Genomic DNA, 12,572 nt, shown 5'->3' with positions numbered 1-12,572 from the left:
TCTGGAGCACCCCCAGCAGCTACTTCTGGATCCCAATTTCAGCATCTTGCCTCATGCTCAGGCTGCATGCCTCCTGCCTCTCTCACATGGGCCTTCCTTCCTGCTGCAGAGGCACATGATACTGCAGGACTTGCTGGGTGCCCACGCACAAGACCTGGCTTGCCCAGCCAGGCATGGAGTACTGTGACTTGCAACCGCTCACAGACCTGCTTCCCATGCTGTGTGGATATGGCTTCCCCAGGGCTGCCCTGGAAGTGTAGGTGTAGGTGAGTTAATATCCTATGGAGTGACTAATGAGAGACAGCAGGCGGGACTGATCTGGATGATAAATTCTCTATTTCTCAGCCTGATAGGCTATTCTGAGATGTGGTATTTCCAGATAGTCCTCCTGGAGAGGTCCATCATGCCCAGGCTGTGTATTCTGGTGGATGGTGGCCAGGGCAGCTGCCTGGATTTGCTTTCCCCGTCCTCACTTCACACACCTCTCATGCAGCAACACCTTGTACTTGCTTTCCCTCCTCCCATTCTTCACTTTCCTTTTTCCTTCAGTCTTATTTCCCTGAGATCGCAACTCCCTTGCTCTAATAAAGTGTTACCATGCAACTTTTACCCAGAGTTCTGTTTTCTAGGTAACACAGGCTAAGACAATAATAATAGTAATAATATTTTTTTGCCACGTATTGAGAGTTTACCATGTGAGTTACATCATCTCACTGAATCCTTGCACGATCCCTATGAAGAAGGTACTATTATTATCACCATTTTAAAAATGAGAAAATGAAGTCTCAGAGATGTTAACCCATTTCCCCTTTGCCCCAAGAATATTCGCCAACATGCTTGCTGCTGCATTGTTTAGCCTGAGATAACTCATGGATTGCAGTCCTAACTGCCTCCAAAGTTTACCACAAAATATCTTGCTTTTATTATTTTCACATCACTCTAGTATATAAACTTTAGAAACAAAAGACAACATTCTATTAACGGCATTCTGTTTTTAGTAGTGGTCTTTCCATTTATGCAATACAGTAATTCCTGATTGTTGAAAATGTCAAATCCTAGAAAACGTAGCATTCCAACGCGTAATTTTTTTTTTTTCTAAATGGGAACATACTCTTGGTCACACGTAATGTAAGTGGCAAAGTGAGGATTTAACTCAACTCTTCTGTTCAACTCCAGAACCTGAACTGTAAGCCACCCTTGAATAAAGTTGCCTTTAACCTTGAGAAATAGCAAGGAAACAGCAGTCTCTGCAAGAAGTCACCTTCAGGAGACTCCCAAAGATTCCCAGGAAGCCCAGGGTGAACCTCAAGGGAAAACCCTCGGATACTCACGTTGTAAACGCTGGGTTGTATTTGGCACCGCGGTAGTAAGAGTACAGGTTGAACATCCCAATCATGAAGGCCACAAATACCATGATGAAAATGACCATGAACTTGAAGATATCTTTCACAGTTCTCCCTAGGGAGATCTGCAGGGGCCCAAAACTCTCGTTGGCCGGTAGGATGTATGCAATGCGAGAGAAGCTCAGCACGACAGCTATCGCATAGAGCCCTTCTGATATGATCTGAGGGTCTGAAGGCCACCACTTGTCCCTGGCTAAAGGAAAACAGTCTGGGTTACTCACTAAGCCACAGGATCTATTCTAGAAGAGAAACCAGTTAGGCATCTTTAGAGGTCTCCAACTGCATCATTTGCCATTCTTGTCCTTGTCCTTCAATTAATCCCAATACCCAGAAGTTGGACCTCCCTCTTGGAATGTGCTGGACCATCTGCCTGGAACACTCTTCTCTCACTTCGAGGTATGATTCATTCTGAATCCTCCTCTAAGACTCTGCTCAGGCATCACCTCTTTCAGGAAGCCTTCTGTGATCCCTCTTACCCCCACCACAGGCTGGGCAGGTTCCCAGTTTCCGTCTGTGCTCTTATGGTATGCTGTGCACCCTCCATGTCTTCTCACTCACCAGGCCACTTGCTATTCTGTCTCCCTCACCAGTGTTTAGCTCCATGCTCAGGAGCTGTCCCACTCACTGGAGAGGCAGCACGAGGAGAGAGATGGGCAAGAGCATGGACTTGGAGTCAGACAGCCCTGAGATTGAATGTGGCCCATCCACCTACTGGCCACATGCCTCTGAGAGACAATAAACTAACATTTTGAGCTTTATTTTCCTCATCTCTAAATTATGGATAATATCCATCTCACAGGACTGTGAAGAGGATGGAATGAAATCATACATGTAAAGTGCTCAGCACAGGGTCTGGCACACAGCAGGTATGGATAAATGTTTGTCAAATGACTGAATAAACTTGTTCTGGCACAGGTCAGAACAAATAAGCTCACATGGGGTCCAGGAATCTAAAGGATCTTGCCTGAGAAAATAATCTTGGGTTTTGTTTCCCAGGTACACTGTGTGCTGGAATATTTGCTCCGTGATTAAGCTAAGGCCCCAAAAGTGGTGACCAGTCAGGCAGGTTTGCCACGACAGCCCTGTTCCAGGTAGGCAAGGGTCCTAGGACTGATCCTGAGCTGGGAAGGCTCTGCTTGTGGTCACTGTGACCACAAGGGCCTGAGCTGCCCTAGGGGTATTTCTGCAGCAGAGCAAACCTGCAAAAAAATGTTCCTATTGCAGTTCTAATGGTACAAGGAGCAGCATCTGTCATGAATCAGCTGTCTATTACATGTCAGTGATTCTCAAGTGAGGGCAGCACTTTTCTTGTGGAGGATGTGTTGGGGTGTCTCTGGTTGTCACAGTGACTGAATAGGAGTACTACTGGGATGCTAATGTCCTGCAATGCCCCGGAGAGATCTGTACCATGAAAACTGCCCTGCTGGAAAAGCTAATAGTGTCCCCATTGAGAAATGGTGAGTGAAACATTAATTGAGAAACATTGAGAAACCTAAATTAGCACTTACACTTACATTAGCTGTAATTTTCACAACAGCCCTGTAGAGTAGATATCATTATTGCCATTTTTAAGATTGGATTTAGGGTATGGGGTCCTTTTCAGAGCCCGGTAAATGCAGCTAGCAAGGATATTACATAGCAATTCGTGGCATTCCAAGGGAGATTGAAGAGGGAGGCTTTTATTATTTATTTGCAAAACTAGACTCTGTTAAATAATTATAATAATAGATAGCTGTAAGAAACCTTTAGTAAAGGAAGTCAGGCCACAAAGTTTCATGGAGTGATTCTAAATTGCATTTGGAAATACAATAACATTACAGATTCTATGTTCTCATCAAGGTCATACCTCAAAAATCCATGAAAGACTAGTAAGCAGAATAAATCATATGTTTTCCAATATATCTGTCATCTTCTATGGATTAATATTTGGATAAGATAAAATAAAACATAACTTCTCCCGTTAAACAGAAGGCAAAAAGGAATTCTTTTTTCTGCAGCCTCTAGCTTACCATCTTATACCTCAGTCACAATAACAAGACACTCTTATAATCTACTCAGATAGATTTAGCTGCTGTCAGATCCTGATGACCAGGTCAGGACTTTTATTGAAAAATATTACATTTGAACTGACTTGTAAAGAGTTGTGATGAGCGTAGAATGAACAGCATTGTGATGATTTGGAAAAAGGGGTTTTCTCCTTAGAGCTATTTCCATGAGAAAAATTGCCCTGACCTATCACAACCTGAAAAATTGGTATCTGCCCATTTGGTGCTGTAGAGGTTGGAAGGATCCACTGTCCAGCTGGCCACAAGAGGGCTCTCTTGCCTTGTAACTGGAGCACAAGTGAAGCCAGAAATCCAAAGGATTTCCAAGGGCACAGGGTGAACTACAAAAACAAGAGCAATAACGTACTATGCTTTGGGTTGGGTAAGACCCTTAATACAACCCATAAAGCAACGGAAGTCAGAAGTGGACAGTACTGCAGCCTGAATTATGGCATTAAGAAAAGAATGTAACGCAGTATCAATATTCTCTCATCTTTCCTTGATGAACCCTGAACAAGACAGAGGGGATAATATCCAAGCTATTTTGCTTTAAGAAAGTCTGAATTTGCCAAATCCCAAAATGGCAGAGATTGGGTGGGTGGATGATTTGTAATATTACAAGACTCTCCATTTCTCAGTGGAGAGTTTCCTACCACATTTACATGTAACATAATCTACATTAAAAACGGGCAGTTACTTAGCTTTTGGGTTAAGCGAACAACCCTCTGCAGATCATTGTTGTATCTGACCACAGAATCATTGTTGTATCTTACCGCAAAGATTCTGTGGTCCCGGAGCCATCTGGGTTCATGTAACAGGGACATTCAACACTCAATCCCTTCAAGATGATGCAGCTGCCATTAATAAATGCCTACTAAGTGTCCAGCTGCTTTTTACTGTTAACAAGTATCTACTGTTCCTTTAACCGTCAACATCTTTCTGTTTCAGTACAGAAATTACAGTGTTTGAACAAGAAAATGACCCAAAAGGTGGTAGTAAGACATAATTTCTGTTAAAATAAGCAGATAATAACTGCTACCATTAAGTGAGCATTTACTATTTTCACAGCAGAGTCCAAAGCACTTCACACACACTATTTTATTCAACCCTCAAAACAAACCTTTTGACGTAGATATTATTATCTCTGTTTTACGTATGAGAACACAGAGCTCAGAATAGTTAAGTAAACAATATCTCACAGTAAACTACTGAATTAGGATTTGAATCCAGGTCTCTTCTACTCCAAAGCTTGGGGACATAACTACTATGCCATTCAGCATGATTTTCAAATCATGTCAGGCCAGAATTCCCTGCTATACAAGGAAATCCTATATTTTCTGGAAACTAAGCCCTGTTAAAAACCCGATTCTTTATGTTTAAAATAGGGACAAAAGAAGGACCCTTTTTTTTGCCGGGCTATTTGCAAGAATTAGAATTGTGTGTATAAAATGTCTACACAGTTTCTGGCACATAGTAAGTTATCAATAAACATATGTTATAACTATTATTAGTATTCCTAAAGTCTCAATCTACTACATCAGACAGTAAGGCCTTGTATTTTGCAAGAATTAAGGTATCTTCTAAGAACCTATCTTGCCACGAAGCAATAACTGGGAAAGCAGGATTTATTTTTGCATAAAACACAGGGATCCAATATAGAAGGAAAATCCCTCTGCATATATATATTCCTTTAATGCTCCTGGATGCATATCAGAAACAAGACGTTTCTTAAAAACACACTACAGAAATGTTCCCAAGGGCCTTTCAGAAACAAACTCATCCTTAACACAAAAAGATTGATTTCTCAAAGTCACTAATTCCATGTTCTATTCTGCTGGCTACACTTCCAGGACCAAGGGTCTTTTTGAGGTGGAAAGGATGCTCTGCACTGACAGTGAAACTGCCAAAGTCGACTGCATTACAAATCACGGACCACATGATTATAAATGACGTTACAAATTCCAGCCACACTGAAGCACCAAGGCCACGTCTCAGAAGCGCCAGAACGTAGTAGGGAAAGCACCCTCCCACTCACCGTAGGTGAAATACGCCACTTCCGGCGGAAGCGAAACATTGTGCAGCGTGTCGTCCTGCACGTGCCGGTCCACGTACAGCTGTGCCTCGCTGGCCTTCAAGAAGGCCATGAAGCGTGCTGTGAAGGAGGCCACGAAGATGGACAGCATCCCGAAATCTAGCAGGTTCCACAGGTGCAGCACGTACTCCCGCGGCCCCTCCTCCCAGATTTCCTTGCATTCGGACCAAATCATTCCTGTGGGAGAAGGAGAAGGCCAGGCTGGTCTTTCAGTTCTCTTAGCATTCAGTTCCTCCGTATGAGGTCATGGAGGGAACCAGAGTACAAATGTAAATATCAGCTCTTTGGACCTGGGACCATTGATAGCCAGAGGGAGACAGAAATGTGTGTTCAAAGGCAGATTTGACCCAGGAGATCCTGAGACTTCGCCTTGCGCTTACAAACACACTGTCTCTGGGAGTGAGGAGAGAGTTCTCATTCGTTGATAGATTCTTGGAGGGAATATAGGAGAAATACAGTTGCTGACACTTATACACTTTAAGAACTGGGAGGTCTTAAAGAATCAATCAGTCCTAAATTAACTATAGGGAAACTGAGGTCCAGGAATTGTAAAGGGCTATCTGAAGGTCCCCACCATGCCCCAAATTCTACAGAAATGCCCCCAAGAACCTAGAACTATTGTTTTTTTGGACATAGAACCCAGTTGTTTTGTTTTGTTTTTAAATCCTAGATTAGAATGCTTCTGTATTTCTGTGTCATGAGCATTAATTTGGCATTATTAGATTTCTTCTTACTCTTTCATAACTTGCTGGATTTAAAGATATATGTCCTCATTGTTACATATTAAACAATATAGAAATATACAGACAAAATGTTGCTAGTTCCCCCAGCCTTCCTCTAAGCCAGCAGCCCATTTGGCACCAGGGACTGGTTTCATGGAAGACAATTTAACACAAGGTGGGGTGGGGTGGGAGTGGGGGTGGGGGTTAGGATAGTTTCCAAATGAAACCGTTCCACCTCAGATCATCAGCCATGAGATTCTAGATCCCTCACATGCATAATTCACAATAGGGTTCAGGCTCCTATGAGAATCTAATGCTGCTGCTGATCTGACAGGAGGCAGAGCTCAGGCAGTAATGCTGCCAGCATTACCTCCTGCTGTTCAGCTTGATTCCTAACAGGCCACAGACTGGTAACTGTTGGCGGCCCAGGGGTTGAGGACTCCTGCTCTAAGCTATCCCTGTGAGGTAGCCTGAGCTAATAGTTGATGAGTATCCTTCTAGACCTGTACTGTCCAATACCATAGCCACCAGTAATATATGGATACTGAGCACTTGAAATGTGTCTAGTCCAGTTTGAGATGTGCTATAAATGTAAGGTACACACCAGATTTCAAACACTTACTATGAAAAAAGAATGTAAAGTATCTCATTAATAATTTTTTGCATCAGTTACATGTTGCAGTGATTAATATTTTGGATATGATAGGTTAAGTATATTGCTAATTAATTTCACCTGTCTTTATAATATGGCTTTTAGAAAATTTGAAATTATCTGTATAGTTCATGGTTGTTGCTTGCCCTATATTTCTGTTGAATAATACAGTGCTCAAATCTGTCTCTCAAAGGTTATTATTATTTTTATAATAATTAAAGAGCTCCAGATACTATTTAGAACAAGCTGATGTAATTCTATTTATAGCTGCTTCCCTAGTACCTGACACGGTGCCTGATATATAATATAGTGCCTAATAACTAGAAAATATTTATTGAGTAAAAAAATTGAGAAAATAGAAAATACCGGAAAATAACTTGTGCATGTTCCCACTACTGCATCTCCCAGTCCACCTGCACTGTGCTGTCAACTCCACCTTTTCTCCTGTTACAGTGAGTGAAGTGTTCACACTCCTGCTAAGGCCAAGTCCTCTACTTCCACACTAAATCCCATTCCCTGTTGCCTACTCAGGGACTTTGCTTCCGAAGCTGATGGTCAGGTCTCCGGTCTCATTAGCAGCATTCGACATTGTCATCACTCCCTGGTTCTTGCTACAGATACTTTGGCATCTGGGCCAGCACTCTCTTGGTTCTTCTCTTCCTTCAGCCTTCTTTGTTCGATACTTCTCATCTTCCCATGCTTTAAACATTGTTGTGCTCTGGGGCTTGGTCCTCAGTTCTCTGCCCACATTCATAGTTACAATGATATTATATCATTTAAATGCATTGATATGTCCAAATTTATGTTTTCATTCCCATTCTCCCCTGTGAACTTCAGGCATGTATATTCAGTTGCTACTTGGCATTTCCACATGAATGTCTAAATACGTGTCTCAAACTCAAGTCTTGGTTTCCATCTCTACTCCCCCTGCAAACTGCTCCCCCTCGGGTCTTTCCTGTCTTAGTAAATGGCTTTCTAATGTGCCATTGCTTGAACTAAACACCTGGAATTGTTCTTGACTGCTCTCTTTCTCTCACATCTCATATACAATCCAATTGTAAGTGTTATTGATTTTACCTTCAAAATGTAATCACAATATGCCACCTCCTCAAACCGGCCATTTCCTTACTATCTGAATTACTGCAGTGGCCTCCTAATTGGTCTCCTTACTTCTGTTCGTATCCCACTGTCACCTGTTCTCTATATAGCAGTCAGTGATCCTTTAAAACCTGAAGTCATATGATGTCTCTTTTGTGCTGAAAACTCTCCAAAGGCTACCTCCTCTGACTTCATCTCTACTTCTCTTCTCCTCATTCATCTACATCAGCCACACTAGTCTCTTTGCTGTTCCTTGAACACGTCCAGCTTGCTCCTGAATCCAGGTTTAAACACATACTATTCCTTCTGCCTGGAATGCTTTTCACCTTATCAAAGTAGAGGGATAAGAGGACATGCTCTTACCTGCTCAACTACTCTGATAAGGTGAAATTTGAACAGTGATTTGAAGCAGGAGGGGAAGCAAGTCATGTGGATATTTATTCAACTCACCTCTCTCAATGAAATAAATTTGATTATTGGCTGGATATTTGAAGATACTAAGATATTATTAATTTTCTTTTAGGCTTGATAATGTTTTTCTGGTTCTCTTTTAGAAAAAGTGTTCTGATTTCTGTTACTAGCCTGGATGGAGTAGCAAACAGGTCAAAAACAAAACAAAACAAAACAAAAGCAAACATAAATAACTATTTTTAGGTATTGGAAATAGCATGGGACTGTGATCCCTAAGTAAAGGGAAACAAGTGAGGCAAGCCATATGACCACCATAGCTTGCCTTCTGGAGGCACATTCCAGTCTGTAGTGCATGGAGAGGGATCCCAGAAGCGTAGCAGGCAGTCTCACTGAGTTGAAGAGACAGAGTGGGGTTTTGGAAGGCTGAGGTGATTACATGTTGTGTGGCAGAGCTCCAGAGAGAAGGGTAGTATGCAGAAACAAGCAAGCAAAGAAACAAACCAAACAAAACTAAACAAACAAAAGACACCGCAAATTTAAATAGGGGTTCTTTGGAATGTTTGCTGAAAACTGAGTCATGAATTCATAGAGTGAAACTCCACAAACAACTGTCAAGGAGCTATAAGCCAAACAGTTTTCAGACCTCACCCAGAGTGGGGAGATACTTGAGCTCTGATCATCCAGAGTTGACATTCCTTGTTGATTACCCGGAGCATTCAATAGAGACCCCAGAAGTGTCTCTGTAGTACAAAGATAAACGATCTTTACAGTAAGTCTTCTCCAGATCCACTATGAGAAAGCTTTACATGGATCAAACTCATCACAAGTGATATAACAGCCTGTCAGAATAATGCTGAAAACTTTGAAGGAAGACAAAATCCAGAGGCTCACAATCATAACATGCAGAGTGGCCATCATTCAACAAAAAATTACCAGACATTTCAAGATGCAGGAAAAGGTCATCCATAATTAGGTAGCAATATTAGTCAATAGAAATCAACCCAGGAATGACAGAGATGGTGGAGTTAGGAGTCAAGACTTCAAAACAGTTACTGTAAATATGTTCAAAGATTTAAAGGAAAATACAAAAATGGTGAGGAAGGAAATGGGAGATATAAAAGAGAACCAAGTAAGATTTTAATAATTGAAAAATATAATATCAGAAATGAAAAACCCACTGATTGGAATTAAAATCACAAAAACCACAGGAAAAAAAATCAGCGACTGGGACGGGCGGAGCAAGATGGCCGAATAGGAGCAGCTTCAGTCTCCAACTCCCAGCGCGAGCGACACAGAAGACCCGCGATTTCTGCATTTTCAACTGAGGTACTGGGGTCATCTCACTCGGGAGTGCCGGACAATCGGTGCTGGTCAGCTGCTGCAGCCCGACCAGCGAGAGCTGAAGCAGGGCGAGGCATCGCCTCACCTGGGAAGCGCGAGGGGGAAGGGAGTCCCTTTTTCTAGCCAGGGGAACTGAGACACACAACACCTGGAAAATCGGGTAAATCCCACCCCAATACTGTGCTGTAACACCGGCACACCGGAGATTGTATCCCACACCTGGCCGGGAGGGTCCCACGCCCACGGAGCCTGTCTCCTTGCTAACACAGCAGTCTGCGGCAATCTAACCGCAAGGCAGCAGCGAGGCTGGGGGAGGGGCGCCCGCCATCGCTGAGGCTTAAGTAGGTAACTAAAGCCGCTGGGAAGCTGGAACTGGGTGGAGCTCACAGCAGCTCAAGGAAACCTGCCTGTCTCTGTAGACTGCGCCTCTGGGGACAGGGCTCAGCTAAAGGAGTAGAAGCCTGTGAAACGCGAACGACTCTGTCTGACAGCTTTGAAGAGAGCAGGGGATCTCCCAACACGGAGGTTGAGATCTGAGAAGGGGCAGTCTGCCTGCTCAAGTGGGTCACTGACCCCTGAGTAGCCTAACTGGGAGACATCCCCCACTAGGGGCAGTCTGACACCCCACACCTCACAGGGTGGAGTACACCCCTGAGAGGAAGCTTCCAAAGCAAGAATCAGACAGGTGCACTCGCTGTTCAGCAATATTCTATCTTCTGCAACCTCTGCTGCTGATACCCAGGCAAACAGGGTCTGGAGTGGACCTCAAGCAATCTCCAACAGACCTATAGCTGAGGGTCCTGACAGTCAGAAGGAAACCTATCAAACAGGAAGGACACCTAAATCAAAACCCCATCAGTACGTCACCATCATCAAAGACCAGTGACAGATAAAACCACAAAGATGGGGAAAAAGCAGGGCAGAAAAGCTGGAAATTCAAAAAATAAGAGCGCATCTCCTCCTGCAAAGGAGCACAGCCCATCGCCAGCAACGGATCAAAGCTGGTCAGAGAATGATTTTGATGAGATGAGAGAAGAAGGCTTCAGTCCATCAAACCTCTCAGAGCTAAAGGAGGAATTACGTACCCAGCGCAAAGAAACTAAAAATCTTGAAAAAAAAGTGGAAGAATTGACAGCTAGACTAATTAATGCAGAGAAGGTCATAAACGAAATGACAGAGATGAAAACCATGTCACGAGAAATACGTGACAAATGCACAAGCTTCAGTAACCGACTCGATCAACTGGAAGAAAGAGTATCAGCGATTGAGGATCAAATGAATGAAATGAAGCGAGAAGAGAAACCAAAAGAAAAAAGAAGAAAAAGAAATGAACAAAGCCTGCAAGAAGTATGGGATTATGTCAAAAGACCAAATCTACGTCTGATTGGGGTGCCTGAAAGTGAGGGGGAAAATGGAACCAAATTGGAAAACACTCTACAGGATATCATCCAGGAGAACTTCCCCAACCTAGCAGGGCAGGCCAACATTCAAATTCAGGAAATACAGAGAACGCCACAAAGATACTCCTCCAGAAGAGCAACTCCAAGACACATAATTGCCAGATTCACCAAAGTTGAAATGAAGGAAAAAATCTTAAGGGCAGCCAGAGAGAAAGGTCGGGTTACCCACAAAGGGAAGCCCATCAGACTGACAGCAGATCTCTCGGCAGAAACTCTACAAGCCAGAAGAGAGTGGGGGCCAATATTCAACGTTCTTAAAGAAAAGAATTTTAAACCCAGAATTTCATATCCAGCCAAACTAAGTTTCATAAGTGAAGGAGAAATAAAATTCTTTACAGATAAGCAAATGCTTAGAGATTTTGTCACCACCAGGCCTGCCTTACAAGAGACCCTGAAGGAAGCCCTAAACATGGAAAGGAACAACCGGTACCAGCCACTGCAAAAACATGCCAAAATGTAAAGACCATCGAGCCTAGGAAGAAACTGCATCAACTAATGAGCAAAATAACCAGTTAATATCATAATGGCAGGATCAAGATCACACATAACAATATTAACCTTAAATGTAAATGGACTAAATGCTCCAATTAAAAGACACAGACTGGCAAACTGGATAAAGAGTCAAGACCCATCAGTCTGCTGTCTTCAGGAGACCCATCTCACATGCAGAGACATACATAGGCTCAAAATAAAAGGATGGAGGAAGATCTACCAAGCAAATGGAGAACAAAAAAAAGCAGGGGTTGCAATCCTAGTCTCTGATAAAACAGACTTTAAACCATCAAAGATCAAAAGAGACAAAGAAGGCCATTACATAATGGTAAAGGGATCAATCCAACAGCAAGAGCTAACTATCCTAAATATATATGCACCTAATACAGGAGCACCCAGATTCATAAAGCAAGTCCTTAGAGACTTACAAAGAGACTTAGACTCCCATACAATAATAATGGGAGACTTCAACACTCCACTGTCAACATTAGACAGATCAACGAGACAGAAAGTTAACAAGGATATCCAGGAATTGAACTCATCTCTGCACCAAGCGGACCTAATAGACATCTATAGAACTCTCCACCCCAAGTCAACAGAATATACATTCTTCTCAGCACCACATCACACTTATTCCAAAATTGACCACATAATTGGAAGTAAAGCACTCCTCAGCAAATGTAAAAGAACAGAAATTATAACAAACTGTCTCTCTGACCACAGTGCAATCAAACTAGAACTCAGGACTAAGAAATTCAATCAAAACCGCTCAACTACATGGAAACTGAACAACCTGCTCCTGAATGACTACTGGGTACATAACGAAATGAAAGCAGAAATAAAGATGTTCTTTGAA

The 12,572-nt window shown here is 42.7% G+C and overlaps 1 protein-coding gene across 4 annotated transcripts in view; it reads right to left on the bottom strand.

Annotated features, from left to right (window-relative positions):
* Positions 1-12,572, bottom strand: part of TRPC7 (transient receptor potential cation channel subfamily C member 7) — a 141,906-nt gene that overhangs the window by 33,585 nt on the left and 95,749 nt on the right. For all 4 annotated transcript variants that reach the window (XM_023193813.2, XM_031935409.1, XM_023193824.2 and 1 more), the window contains 2 exons: positions 5,484-5,717; positions 1,332-1,596 (listed from right to left, as the gene is read on the bottom strand). In XM_023193813.2, the coding sequence (XP_023049581.1) occupies positions 1,332-1,596; positions 5,484-5,717 (499 nt within the window). The remainder of the gene's footprint in view (positions 1-1,331; positions 1,597-5,483; positions 5,718-12,572) is intronic.

Source organism: Piliocolobus tephrosceles, chromosome 4, assembly GCF_002776525.5.
Source record: "Piliocolobus tephrosceles isolate RC106 chromosome 4, ASM277652v3, whole genome shotgun sequence".
NCBI classification, from domain to species: Eukaryota; Metazoa; Chordata; class Mammalia; order Primates; family Cercopithecidae; genus Piliocolobus; species Piliocolobus tephrosceles.
Note: the sequence above shows the minus strand (reverse complement) of the source record. Positions and strands in the feature narration are given on the sequence as shown.